Here is a 15,017-nt window from a genome sequence, read left to right on the forward strand (position 1 = left end):
GCTCTCAGCATCCCAGATAATCCTGAGTATATCCAGATCCATCTTCATTTGTCCTAGTTTGTCAGGAGCTGCAACTGAGTGTACTTCCCATAGATGCAATCATCAGAGAGGTGGTGAGGTTCCTTGACTTCCTACATCTTGCAGGAGGAGCGTTCCACTGCCCTGATTTCCATCCTGCCTACACTGGGTCAAGTGCTAAGGATGAACAGGGAAATAAAACCTTACCTGCTCCTCACCAAAGCCTCTTGAGCCAAAGTATCAGCTCCCCACTCTTACACTAGCCAATCTTGAGCTAAAACCTCAGCTCACAATAGCCACTTCACTTGACACTACTTTCTTTTTATTGGCTGCTGTTAATTAGCTAATTAGCTATTAACTAACAATTAGCTAACTTACCTCTTTTAAAGACTCCCGCTCTCACTCCAAGTCCCAACTCCAGTAAAGTATACCCTCTCATTCAACATTGGGCAGTCAGTATACCCTCTCATTTAATATTGGGCTGTCAGTATACCCTCTCATTTAATGTTGGACAGTCATATAGCCTCTAATTTAACTTCAGACAGACAGCATATCCTCTCATTTAACATTGGATGGTAGAGGAGGCCGAGGACAGACACATTGGTGTGGGAATGGGGAGGGGAATTAAACTAACTGGCAACCAGAAGATCCTGGAGACCAAGCCTACTCCACTGCTAGGGTGAAGCCAAACACAAACTAGAGCACTTCATATTCTTCCTGGGTAGTCTCCAACCTGTCGGCGTGAAGACTGAATTCTCCAATTTCAGGTAAACTGCTCCCCCTCTATCCTTTTCTCTCTCCTACTGATCTACTCAGCTCCTCCTACACCCACAGAGCCCCCATCACCCTCTTTCTTTCCCCTCCTCCAACCACTCCATCTGCCCATTACCCAAATACCCCTCCCCCACTGTTCCCATCTGCCCACCAAACTTCCTTTATATTGTTCCGTGCACCACCTTACTTTCCAATCAGATTCCATTATCCACAGTCCTTTATTGCCTCCACCTATCACCTCCCAGCCTCTGTCGCTGTTTTAATTCTTCCTTACTCCATATGCCAATCACCCCCCTCACCTGTTTGTACCTACCACTCTAGTGCCACCCCTCCCCCTCAGCTCTTTATACTGACTATCTCAGGATCTCAACACAAAATGTCAACAGTCCATTTTCCTCTGTACATGCTGCCTGACCCGCTGAGTTCTTCCACGAGTTTGTTTCTTGCCTCAGTTTCTGGAATGCAGGATGTATCTGTTCCCAGTTTATGGAATGCAGAGTGTGTCTGTTCCCTGTTTATGGAATGTAGACTGTGACTGTTCGCAGTTTATGGAATGTAGACAGAGACAATACCCTGTTTATGGAATGCAGACTGAGTCTGTTCCCAGTTTATGGAATGCAGACAGCATCTGTTCCCGGTTTACTGAATGCAGAATCTGTCTATTCCCAGTTTTTGGAATGCAGGCCATGTCTGTTCCCAGTTTTTAGAATGCAGACTGATTTGTTCCTAGCTTATGGCATGCAGGCTGTGTCCATTCCTAGTTTATGGAATACAGAATGAGCCTGTTCTCAGTTCATGGAATTCAGACAGTATCTGCTCTCAGTTTATGGAATGCAAGCTGTGTCTGTTTCCAGTTTATTGAATGCAGACTTTGTTGTTTGAGCTTTATTGAACGCAGACTGTCTGTTCCCAGGTTATGGAATAAAGACTGAATGCAAAATGTGTCTGTTCCCAGTTTATGGAATGCAGAGTGTGTCTGTTCCCTGTTTAAGGAATGCAGACCGTGTTTGTTCATAGTTAATGGAATGCATACTGAGACCATTCCTTGGTTATGGCATGCAGACTGTGTCTGTTCCCTGTTTATGGAATGCAAGATGTGCTGTTCCCAGTTTACAGAATGCATATTGTGTCTGTTCCTTGTCTGTGGAGTACAGAATGAGTCTGCTCCCAGTTTATTGAATGCAGACAGAGTTTATTCTCAGTTTAGGAATGCAGACTGTATCTGTTCCCCATTGATGGAATGCAGGCTGTATCTGTTCACAGTTTACAGAATGTAGACTGTGTCTGTTCCAAGTTTATGGAATGCAGACTTTGTCGTCCCCAGTTTACTGTATGCAGACTCTGTCTGTTCCTAGTTTATGGAATGCAGACTTTGTTGTTCCAGGTTTATTGAATGCAGAATCTGTCTGTTCCAGTTTATGGAATGCAGACTTTGTTGGTCCCACTATGGAATGAAAACTGTTGTTCAGTTAATGGAATGCAGGCCTTGACTCTTCCCAGTTTATGAAATGTAGACTAAGTCTGTTCCCAGTTTATGCAATACAGACTTTGTTAGAGCATAGAACATTATAGCACAATACAGGCCCTTTGGCCCATGGTGTTGTGCCAGACATTTTATCCTGCTCTATTATCAATCTAACCCTCCCCTCCCACATAACCCTCCATTTTATTATCATTCCTGTGGCTATCTAAGAGTGTCTTAAATGTCCCTAATGTGTCTACCCCCACAACCTCTGCTGGCAATTGCGTTTCACACACCCACCAGTCTCTGTGTTTAAAAAAAAACAACTTACCGCTGACATTCCCCTTATACCTTCCTCCAATCACCTTAAAATTATTCCCCCTCATGTTAGCCATTTTCACCTTGGATAGCTCCCATCTGGCCCTGGTGACTTAACTCTCCTAATGCTTTTCAAAAGTTCCAGCATATGCTCTTTCCAAACGTCAACATGCTCTAGTGTATCAGCCTGCTGTACGTCATCCTCACAAACGTCAAGGTCTCTCCCACTGGTGAATACTGAAGCAAAGTATTGATTAAGGACGTCCCTTACCTCATCCGACTCCAGGCACATGTTTCCTCTTTTATTCCTGATAGGTCCTACCCTCACACTAATCATCCTCCTATTCTTCACATACATGTAGAATGCCTTAGGGTTTTCCTTAATCCTGCTCGTCAAGGCCTTCACCTACCCCCTTTTAGCTCTCCTGTCCGTTCTTAAGCTCCCTCCTGGCTACCTTGTATCTCTCCAGAGCCCCATCTGATCCATGCTTTCTGAACCTTAGATAAGCTTCTTTCTTCCTCTTCTACGTCTCTTGTCATCCATGGTTCCTTTACTCCACCATCCTTACCCTGCCTCAATGGGACAACCCTATCCAGAAGACCATGTAAGTACTCCCTAAACACATTTCCATTGTGCACTTCCCCAAGAACATCTGTTCCCAATTTATGCTCCCAAATTCCTGCCTAACAGCATCATAAATCTCCCTTCCCCAATTAAATACATTCCCATATCGTTTGCTCCTAACCCTCTCCAAGACCACAGTAAAGGTCAAGGAGTTATGGTCACTGTTTCTAAAATGCTATCCCACAAAGAGATCTGAAACCTGATCAGGCTCATCGCCAAGTACCAGGTCCAGTGTGGCCTCTACTCTCGTCGGCCTTTCCACATACTGTGTCAAGAATCCTTCCTGGACACACTTAACAAACTCTGCCCCATCTATCCCCTTTACACGAAGGAGGTGCCAATCAATATTAGGGTAGTTGAAATCACCCATGACAACAACACTGTTATTTTTGCACCTTTCAAATCTGCCACTTCATCTGCTCCACAGTGTCTCTGATGCTATTGGGGGTCTGTAGAATACTCCCAATAGAGTGATCGCTCCCTTCATGTTTCTGACTTCCACCCACACTGACTCAGTAGATGATCCCTCCAAGACATCCTCCCTTTCTACAGCTGTGACACAGTCCCTTATCAGCAAAGCCACCCACCCACCTCTTTTACCTTCATCCCTGTCCCTTTTGAAACATCTGAACCCCGGAATATCCAGCAGCCATTCCTGCCCTTGTGACTGCCAAGTCTCTGTAATGGCCATCAAGTCATAGTTCCATGTACTTACCATTGCACTATGTTCATCACCCTTGTTCCTGACACACTTCAGCCCATCCAACTGACTGCAATTTGTTCTCAGAAATTAGTTACTTAGGCCTGAGTAGTGAACCCGGTTTGCATTCTGCACCCCTGCTAACTCATCCCTCCCAACAATATCCAAAGCAGTTTACCTGTTATTGAGGGAAACAGCAACAGGGGTACACTACACTACCTGCCTATTCTCCGTCCTTCTCCTGACAGTCACCCAGGTACCTGCCTCCTACAGTTTAGGATTGACTGCCTCCCTGTAGCTCCTATTTATGAACTCCTCATTCTCCTGTAGGAGACAAAGGTCATCCAGCTGCAGCTCCAGTTCCAGTTCCCTGACACGGTCTAAGGAGCTATAGCTGGATGCACCTCGTGCAGATGTAGTTATCAGGGAGATTGGATGTCTCCCAGAATTCCCACATCTCACAAGATGAACACATCACTGGCTTTGGAGCCATTCTCACTACTCTGTCCTGGCACTAAAGGAAACACCAAAGCAAGAAAGAAAGAAACTTACCAGACTTACATTTGCCTCTTCTTGCCAAGGTCTCATTCCCCCACGCTAACGCCGGCCCACTCCTAAAATAACCGCTCCGCTTACTCCTACCCTCCTTTTATTTGCTGCTCTTAATCAGCCAGTCACTGGTAACAATTTGCAAATGTGCCTTGTTTAGACTCTTGCAAGGTGAAACTCACAAGCACACACTCACAAGCTTTCCCAGTTTATTGAATACAAACTCTGTATGTTCCCAGTTTATGGAATGCAGAGTGAATCTGTTCACAATTAATGAAATTCAGACTGAGTCTGTTGCCAGGTTATGGAAAACAGAATGCATCTGTGCCTGGTTTTTTGAATGCAGACTGTGTTTGTCCCCAGTTCATGTATTTCAGACTAAGTTGTTCCCAATTTATGGCATGTAGAATGTGCCTGTTCCCGGTTTACAGAATGCAGACTGAGTCTGTTTACAGTTTTTGGAATTCAGACTGTGTTGGAACCAGTCATTAGAATGTAGACTGTATCTGTTCTCCATTTATGGAATGCGTTACCAGTTTATGGAATGCAGGCTATGTTGTACCCGGTTAGTGGAATGCAGGCTGTGTCAGTTCCCTGTTTATGGAGTGCTGATAGTCTGCTCCCAGTTTATAGAATGCAAAATGTGCTGCTCCCAGTTTATGGAATGCAGACTGTGTCTGTTCCTACTTTATGGAATGCAGACTGTATTCTTCCCAGTTTATGGAATGCAGATTATACATATCTGTCCCCAGTTTATGGAATGGAGATTGTGTCTGTTCCCAGTTTATGGAAAGCAGACTGTTGTACCCAGTTAATGGAATGAAGAAAGTACCTGTTCCCAGTTTATGGACTGCAGACTGTGTCTTTTCCTGTTCATGGAATGCAGATTCTGTCTGTTTCCAATTTATGGAATGCAGATCGAGTCTGTTCACAGCTTATAGAATGCAGTTTGTGTGTCCTCAGTTCTTGGAATGCAGACTGAGTTGTTCCCGGTTTATGGCATGTGAACTGAATCTATTCCCAATTTATGGAATTCAGACTTTCTGTTCCCAGGTCATGGTATTGAGACAGATTTGTCTCCAGTTTATGGAATGCACTTTGTGTCTGTCCCCAGTTTAGGGAATGCAGTCTGAGTCTGTTTTCTGTTTTTGGAATACAGACAGTGTTGTTCACAGTTCATGGAATGCAAACAATTACTCTTCCCTGTTTTTGGAATGCAGACTGAGTCTGTTCACAGTTCATTGAAAATAGAATGTGTCTGTTCCCAGATTATGGAATGCAGACTGAGTCTGCTCCCAGGTTATTGAATGCAGATGGAGTCTATTCCCCGTTTATGGAATGCGGCCTGAGTCTATTCCCATTTTATAGACCACCCAATAGTCAGCAGGATTTAGAGGAACAAATTTATAGAGATATAGCAGACAGTTGAAAAAAAATGTTTGTGATGGTAGATAATTTTAACTTTCCACATATTGACTGGGACTCCCATACTGTAAAGGGATTGGATATAATAGAGTTTGTCAAATGTGTTCAGGAAAGTTTCCTTGAACAATATGCAGAGGTCCCATCTGGAGAGTGCACGATACTGGATATCCTCTTAGGGACCAAAACAGGGCAGGTGACAGAAGTGTGTGTAGTGAAACACTTTGGATCTAGTGATCATAATTCCATTAGCTTCAAGATTACTATGGAACAAGATAGAACTAGTCCTCAGGTTGAGATTTTAAATTGGAGTAAAGCTAATTTTGATGGCATCAGAAGGGATCTGGCTGGTGTGGATTGGCATAGGCTGTTTTCCAGAAAATAGATGCTTGGTAAATGGGAGACTTTCAAAAGTGAAATATTGAGAGTAGAGAATCTGTGTGTTCCTGTTGGAATAAAGGCAAGGCTAACAGATTTAGGGAACCTTGGTTATTGAGGGATATTGAGGCCCTGGTAAAGAAAAAGAAGGTGCATATCAGGTGAATGCACTTAGGATCAGTTGAAGTGCTTGAGGAACATAAGAAATGCAAGAGAACACTTAAGAGAGAAATCAGGAGGGCACAAAGAGGACATGAAGTTGCTCTGGCAGACAAGATGAAAGAATCCAAAGGGCTTCTATAGCTATATTAAGAGCAAAAGAGTAGCAAGGGACAAAATTGGTCTTCTTGTAGATCAGCATGGTCATCTATGCATGGAGCCAAAGAAATGGGGGAGATCTTAAATGTATTTTTTGCATCCGTATTTACTCTGGAGACAGACACAGAGACTATGGAAAAGGTCATGAACCATATTTGGATTACAGAAGAGGAGGTGCTGACTTCTTGAGGCGTGTGAAGGTGGATAAGTCCCCAGGGCCTGACAAGATGACCCTGTGGGCGGCTAGTGCAGATATTGCAGAGGCCCTGGCAGAGATATTTAAAGCGTCGTTAGCCACGGGTGAGGTGCCGGAGGACTGGAGGATAGCTAATGTTGTTCTATTGTTGAAGAAGGTATGTTCCCAGTTTATGGAATGCAGACTTTGTTTTTCCTGTTTTATGGCATGTAGACTAAGTCTGTTCCTAATTTATGGAATTCAGACTTTGTCTCTTCCCAGTTTATGGAATGCAGAGTGAATCTGTTCCCAATTAATGGAATTCAGACTGAGTCAGTTGCCAGTTTATAGAAAACAGAATGCATCTGTTCCTGTTTTTTTTGAATGCAGGCTCTGTCTGTTCCCAGTTTATGGAATGCAGATTATGTCTGTTTCCTACTTATGGAATGCAAAATGTGTCTGTTCCCAGCTTATTGAATGCAGACAGAGTTGTTCCCAGTTTTTGGCAAGCAGACTAAGTCTGTACCAGTTTATGGAATGCAAAATGTATTGTTCCCAGCTAACGGAATGCAGACTGTGTCTCTTCCCAATTTATGGAATGTGGACTGTGTCTGTCCCAGTTCATGAAATGCAGACAGTATCTGTTCCCGGTTTATGGAATGCAGACTGTGTTTGTCCTCGGCATGTAGACTGAGATGTTCCCAGTTTATGGAAACACAAGATATCAAGGTGTGTCATTCTTCTGCTGGATCGCTCCAGGTCGCAGAAACCTGTTGAGAAGCAGACTGAACAGCTATTTCACACAATAGTCAACTGAGCTGTCATAATCTCTGAGATCTCTCAGATCAGTAGCTCGAGGTGATGACGTAAGTTGTCCTGTCACCACCTCAAAAGGCTTAGCCTAGTCTGATGCGGCATAAGACCATGGAGAGGGCCTAAGGCCATGGTACACCCTCCTTGAATACTTAGTCTTTGTTTCATGGTTCCATTCATTCATTCCACCTGTCCTGATGACTCTGGATGACAGTGGAAGGACCGTTCAATGTTCCTCAGTCAGCATAACTCCTGATGTACACTTCCAGTGAAGTGTGTCCCTTGGTCAGAGTCATTGTGACACAGCAATCCCCATCTATGGATGTAGTCCTTGATCAGAGTTTTTGTTCTATGTGTGGCAGTGGCTTTCCTTGCTTGAACAGCCTTCACTCACCTTGAGAACTTGTCCACTATTACCAGTACGTCTGAGTGTTCTTGGTACTTTGGTAATGTAAAAATGGTCCAAGTGGGGCCAAAGCACTCAATTGCGGTAGCTTTTCCACTGCTCCTGGGTTTTTTTCTGGCATGTCATGCATCCTTCCAGCGTTTGTCAGGCTTGCGACCTAAACTTTGGATTCCACCACCATTGGGAGAATCTACTGGTCGTCTTTTCCACTCCAATGTGTCCTAGGGAATGTATCTGCTGTGCCAGATAAGGAAACAATGTGGTTGGGACTACCAGTCTGTGACAAGTACCGTAGATCCATGCTCCTTCGTTGTTCAATTTCCCACTATTCACCATATCATTCATCATGTGATAGAGAGTTCAAGTATGTTCTCACAACTTTAGTTGTCGGATTCACTTCATTTATTCCTTTTATTCCTTCCCGTTCTGCCCTTTTTGCTGCCTCATCCGCAAATGCATTTCCGTGGCTTTCAACTATGTCCATTTTGGATTGGCCTTTATATTTCAATTCGACACTTCTGTCGGCAATTGTATAACCTCCATTAATTCTTGTACCAACTGGCCATTTTTGATTGGGGTTGCTACAGCTGTAAGAAATCCCCTTTGCCTCCATAGATTTCCAAAATCATGAACAGCACCCAAAGCATATCCGGAGTCTGTGCTGATTTTTCTTCTGCCATCTACAGATCTTTCAGTTCCGCCTGTTGTGCTGTGGTACTAGGATCCATACTTCCTGATGAAAAACACGATGATGCTGGAGGAACTCAGCAGCCCAGGCAGCATCTGTGGAGAAAAGCAGGCCTTTGTTCTGAAGAAGGGTCCTGACCCAAAACGTTGACTGCCTGCTTTTCTCCACGGATGCTGCCTGGCCTGCTGAGTTCCCCCAGCATCATCGTGTTTTTCATCTAGATTTCAGCATCTGCAGTCCTTTGTTTCTCCATACTTCCTGATGCCAGCACTTCAGTTTCAGAGACAATAGCCCATCCAGCCATTTTAACTCCTCCTTCAACGATTGAAGAGCCATCTGTGAACAGAATCAGATCTGGGTTTGGTAGGGGTGTTTCTTTGTGGTGTCCTGGCATGTTGTTGTTTTTGCACAGTCATGGTCATCTTTTATTAGGACAAGCAAGGACTACAGGGAAGGAGCTAGTCATTTTTTGACCTTGAGACAGCATCAGTTATGTCCAAAAATTGCCTTTGTTGATCAATAGTCAGTTGTTGAAACTGTGCTGTCAGGTCAGGGTCTTCCAACATTGGTGGAGCTGATGGTTGAGCCTATTTCCGTTGACCACCTTGTTTTCTGGCCCTACAACTTTTAGCCCAGTGTCCCATTTTACCACAATAGTGACATGCTCCTTCAGGGACTTGGTCTCACTTCTGTTGGTCAATGGTTGGTTCCCTCCTGTAATGCTCTTACTCGAACTTCCATGTTCCACGTTGTTCGCGACATTCATTAACTGGCTGTATGAAGTTTTAGGTTCATTCCAATTTGATTTTGTTAACCTAACCATTCTAGCTACATCTGGCTTCAGGTTATCCGTAAAGGTTGACTTAAGTGAACCATAGTCAAATCCCTCTGTTTTATCTCTATTTATCATTGGAACTCCTGAGTGGTTCAACCACACTGTTCTGAAATGTTCCTCATATTTAGGGACATCTTCAGAGTTCTTCTGCTTGCAGCTGGCTACCTTTCCCCAGTCTGTTGGTGTTGGGGTTTGTTCATGCAAATACATCTTAATGGCATTCCAACCATCTTGTAGATTTTGCTTATCCTTTCCAATGTCAGTATTAACTTTATGCAGCAACTGTCTGACTTGAGATAACTTGTCAGAATTTGGATGCCATTATATGGGCGCAGGTTGTATATATTCTTAATACGCAGAAGTTCAGTCCAGGTCTTTGAACCTCCTTTTTTTAGGATGTGGAACCTCTTTGGAGATTCAACAGATTTGATATAAAGCACTTGGCTTCTTTCATAGGATCTGTCTTCATTCCTGTGCAGCTTCACTTGCTTGGTCTTTAATGAAGCTAGTCGAGGCATGGCTGCCAGTCCTACTTTCTCATCATTGTCATCATCACTTGAATCACTAGAGGTCGCTGTAGTATGCATGTCATGTCCATAACTTCAGATAGAGGCGCTGCTTTGGATTATTGTCTGATATAAGGGGTGTATCCTAAGGGTCAGTGACAGGACCACCCCTCTGAGCACCTCGCTGTGCTTCTCCACACTGTCTCAGTTTGTCTCTGAGCTTTGTACAGCTCACTTCAAATCTATCACACTTCTGCTTTTGTTTTCTCACTTGTTCAATTAACGCACAGATTTGCTCTTTAAATTTTTTACTGTCTCTGTCATACTGACTGTAATTTGTCACAATTCTCCTTTTCCTTTCTCACTTGTTCAGTTAGCACACAGATTTGCTCTTTAGAATTTTCACAGTCTTTATCATACTGACTTTGTAACTGAACATGTTCTCCCTTTCTTAGTTGTACTAAGACTGCTAACATCCATCCATTTTTCTTCTTTCCCTCAGGCATTCTCTGGATCTTACCCCCTGCTCTTTTAATATCATCTAGCAGCCAGATTCCATTAGACTCAGCATTGATGGTATATTTCATTCCGATTTCTTCACTCATCTTATCCAGTTGGAATACTTTGTTTAGTTAAGAAGTCAAACTATCAGTAATCTGTTCACACATAACAACTGGAGGTTCTGTTCCCCCTTTTTCTGTAGTAAGTTTCTTCCTAATTTAGCCATGGCTTCGATTCTCCTCCTACTACACATGTAGATTTAGAACAATTGTTCGCTTACTGGGAGCCTATAGCCCGAATCAATGGGAGCCTATAGCCCGAAACAGTTGAGCCTGTAGCCCAAATCACTGGGAGCCTACAGCCCAAATCAATAGATTGTACAATTGAAATTCAAATGGACCGTACACAGCTGAATAGATTATGCCAAATAGTCAAAGTAATAGACCACACACAGCCAAACAGTGCTGTTTAACTTCACTTAAAATAGAGCAGAGGAGAGGACCCCTGGGTTTTAACTTCACTCTTAGACTTCCTTTTAAGTAGTGTATTGAGGTAAGAACTAGGTGCTTCTGTGATGATTAGGAAAGGAGGAAGGTCTTACCTCCTGTTAAATGTGCGCACTGGAACTTTCTGTCTCATCTGGGATTCTTTCTGTCCTTAGTCCTTTCAACTATAATGTTTATAACAGTAAGTTGTTAGATCTGGAGATGATGTTGTCCAGAAATTTCTTCAGAAGTCAAGAATGAGGTTCAAGTCTTATGGTTACTGCCTTTTTCTTAGATGTTTATCATAGTACAATCAGACAGGGTCAGCTAGAAGTAACTGGACTGCAACTGTAACTGTAACAAAGGAAGGTGAGCACATGCCCCCCTTTTATACTGCAAAACCAGTTGGACCGTTCCCAGTTAAGAAACCTGTGAGCAGTGACTGATTCACACTTCAGTTTTGCAGACATAGAAAGTACAGAAATATAGAACCAAATATACTACAAGTTACTAAAAGTCTACAGACAAACAGGTCTGTATACAAATATATAAATATATATGTTTGTATACAGACCTGTTTGTATACAGTCTGAATTCCATAAAGTGGAAACAACACAGACAGCATTTCATAAACTGGGGACTGCTAGATTAGGGTCCAAATTGTTGATTTTATTGTGTTTTTCCTTGTAGTTCTTTAAACTTGCTTATATGTTTGTATAATCACATATATGTTTGTATAATCACACACACACACACACACACACACACACACACACACACACACACACACACACACACACACACACACATATATATATATATATATATATATATATATATATATATATATATATATATATATATATATATATATAAGTTTAAAGAACTACAAGGAAAAACACAATAAAATCAACAATTTGTCTGTGTTGTTTCCACTTTATGGAATTCAGACTCTATTTGTTCCCAGTTTATGGAATGCAGACTGTATCTGTCTCCAGTTTATGGACTGCAGACTGTGTCTGTTCCTGGTTTAAGGAGTGCAGACTGAGTTTGTTCCTGATTCATTCAAAAAAAAATTGTGCATCTGTTCCCAGTTGACTGCATGATTAGAGAATGTCATCTGTATTTGTTGCCATTTTATGCACTGGAGCATTTGTCCCAGTTCATGTAATGCAGAGTGGACCTGTTTCTGAATTATTCAAGAAATAACTTGTGGTGCCAGTTCTCTGCATGCATATTGAATTTGTTCTCAGTTTACATAATGCTGATTGTATATGTTTCCAGTCTTCTGATTACATACTTTACCTATTTTTCACTTTCCCAAGCATTTTCATGTTGTCAAAGATTAGAATTATGGAGTTGTACACCACAAAAACAGGCCCTTCAGCCCACCATGTCCTTGCTGGCCCATTTGCCCACATTAGCTCTGTGTCATTCTATGTGTCTAAATGCCTGTTAAACATAGTGATTGTACCTGATTCCACCACCTCCTCTGGCAGCAAGTTCCAGATGTCAACCACTCTCTGTGTAATAAAACTTAGCTCCTCAGATCTCCTGTAAAACTTCCTCTCATCTTAAACCTAAGCCATCTTGTTATTGATACCCCTACCACTGGAACATAGAATATAGAACTGTACAGCACAGGAATAGGTCCTTGACCCACGATGTTGTACCAAACTAATTAAGGTGGACCAGTTTAGTGTTCCATATGTCTAGCGTTCCACGCAACCTGCCAACTTCAACAGTTATAACATTTTGCTGCTTTTCTGATAGAAGAGTCATGTTCTCCCTGATTAAAGGTCCAAACTAAGTAATTAAGTACCTAACTGAACTAATCCCTTCTGCCTACATATCCCTCCATTCCCTGCACATTCATTTGTGCCTCTTAAACACCTCCATCGTATTTGCCTCCACCACCACCCTGCCAGCACATTCCAGGCACCCACCGCTCTCTGTGTAAAAAAAAACTTGCCCCACACATTTCCTTTGAACTTACCCCTCTCACCTTAAATACACACCCTCTGGTATTAGACATTTTGACTGACACTCTTCTCACTGAATACTGTCGTTTGCCAGTTTGCTGTGTCCACCCTCTCTCTAGGTCCTGCTTGGAAAGCTCTTCCTCACATTGCAGTTCCATCTGCCCCGCTCCACCTGTCCCATTTCCCCTGTTGTTCACTGCCACCTGGATCTGTGTTCAGAGTTGATCTCACTCAGAAGCAATCATTCTGGACTGTTCACAGTTTTTCACTGTCTGCTCTCACATTACTGACTGCTGCCGTTTTTGTTCTGTGTTTCAGGTGGATTGAAGCCATGCTTGGTGCATCTGTGTTATAGCAGCCAAGGCGCCTCCTCACAGTGAGACATTCCTTACTTGTCTGATCCATCAGTAGCCGTGCAGTGGGACCACTGTGATCCACTGAAGTGCTCGAGTTTCCTTGCAGCTCAAGATAATTCTTCATTAAACGTATCTGACGGAGAACTTTTGGAGTTGTTTACAGCCGCTGATGTCTAGCATTCCACACAACCTGCCAACTTCAACACCGTTAATAACGTTTTGCTGCTTTCCTGATAGAATAGTCATGTTCTTCCTGAGCTGGGTTATTTGGTAGAGTGGGTGATGATTGTTTCAACACAGACCCCTGGGCAGCCCTCTTAATGAAATGAATTCCTCAAGGTCTGATTTAAAATGCCCCCTCTGGCTACTTGGGGTCCTCAGCAAAGACCCTGAATTGTGAAGGAGTGCTGAGCTAAGAATGAATTAAACATCTGCATCATTCATGTTAATATTTATAGTACGTTGAAGGTAAAACTGGAATTGCCATTTTCGATTAGCCCCAAGCAGAGTAGATGCTTTGAAGTGATTTTCAACCCAGTGATGTGCATGGGTTGGGACTGTTGTTGCTGGGGCCTGTATTCCAATGCCTTGGCAGCACAAGCTGACTTTTACTCTTCTGTTTCCTGGCGAAGCGTACAGCTGAGAATTTCTGAGACGAAGCAGTGGAAGTCTGAAGAAGTCTGGTGGGCTGAAGGGACCATGTCTGTGGTGTATAACTCCATAATTCTAACCTTTGACAACAGTGGAAGGTGCCAGGAGTAGGAAGGCAGCCTGCTCCACCTCAAAATGATTTACAGCAGGGAACATAGTTTGTCAACCAACTGCACTCAGTTGGAAATTAAAGCTGGGCAGGGCTGGTGGGATGGCTGTGGATCAGGGTCCTTTGGAGGAGATGGGGATGGAAGATAAAGGGGGCTCCACTGGGGAAGTTCTGAGCTGTAAGAGTTACCCGTGCATTAATGAATGAGCCACATGTCACTTGTACAGAGTTGTGACTGGATGTAAACTTGCAGAGTTCCTGAAGATGGAATGAATGTCACTGAAAACAAATGATATGTACTACAGACAGCAAACTACGTGCTGAGCATGAATCCATGTGGATAATAATCTATTCTATTTATGTGGCGGAGTCACAATCATACACAGACCGGAGCTGATGCCTGATGATGACAAAGGAAGAGGAAGAAGGTTTGAGTGAGAAGTATGAGGAATCAATAAACATTCAAAAATCAGTGTAATTTATTCAATGTTTAGCATTCTCGTTCCATATAAATTGTTGAACGACCTTCCATTTACTACAAAATCTCTGCAGCAACTGAACTGCTGAGCCACAATCTGAGTCTCAGACTGAGTTTCCATTAACATCATTCAGCCTGGTCATCTTTTCCTTAAAGCCTCTCTCTTCAGTCTAAGGATGGATGAGAGCAGGGTTCCACAGAGCAGGGAAATCACCGTGGGATGCTGCTCACCTGCAGACACTGCTTCATGGTCCAGGCTCATCTAGGAATGCAAAGATAATCTCCATTTTCTTTTCGGTGAAGAGATAATTTTTTTTACCAACTCAGTGGGTGGTAATGTAATGTAAGGCATCTTCAGAAAACTTCTACTTCTCCCCAATAAAACAGTTCAGTACTTTCTTGAAGCACTCTGATTTTGTGTGAACCAACAGAAAGAAGCAGATTCTCAGACAGCTGGAGACTGGCCAT

General features: G+C 42.9%; 1 protein-coding gene across 1 annotated transcript in view; it reads left to right on the top strand.

Moving 5' to 3' along the window:
• The window catches only part of LOC127571380 (FYVE, RhoGEF and PH domain-containing protein 5-like), a 165,868-nt gene extending 151,722 nt beyond the window's left edge, over nucleotides 1–14,146 (top strand). The window contains exon 21 of the mRNA XM_052017694.1: nucleotides 13,274–14,146. Within this exon, the coding sequence (XP_051873654.1) occupies nucleotides 13,274–13,310 (37 nt within the window). The 3' untranslated portion in view covers nucleotides 13,311–14,146. The remainder of the gene's footprint in view (nucleotides 1–13,273) is intronic.
• Nucleotides 14,147–15,017: the final 871 nt, after the last annotated feature.

Source organism: Pristis pectinata, chromosome 6 (genome assembly GCF_009764475.1).
Source record: "Pristis pectinata isolate sPriPec2 chromosome 6, sPriPec2.1.pri, whole genome shotgun sequence".
Lineage (NCBI taxonomy): Eukaryota > Metazoa > Chordata > Chondrichthyes > Rhinopristiformes > Pristidae > Pristis > Pristis pectinata.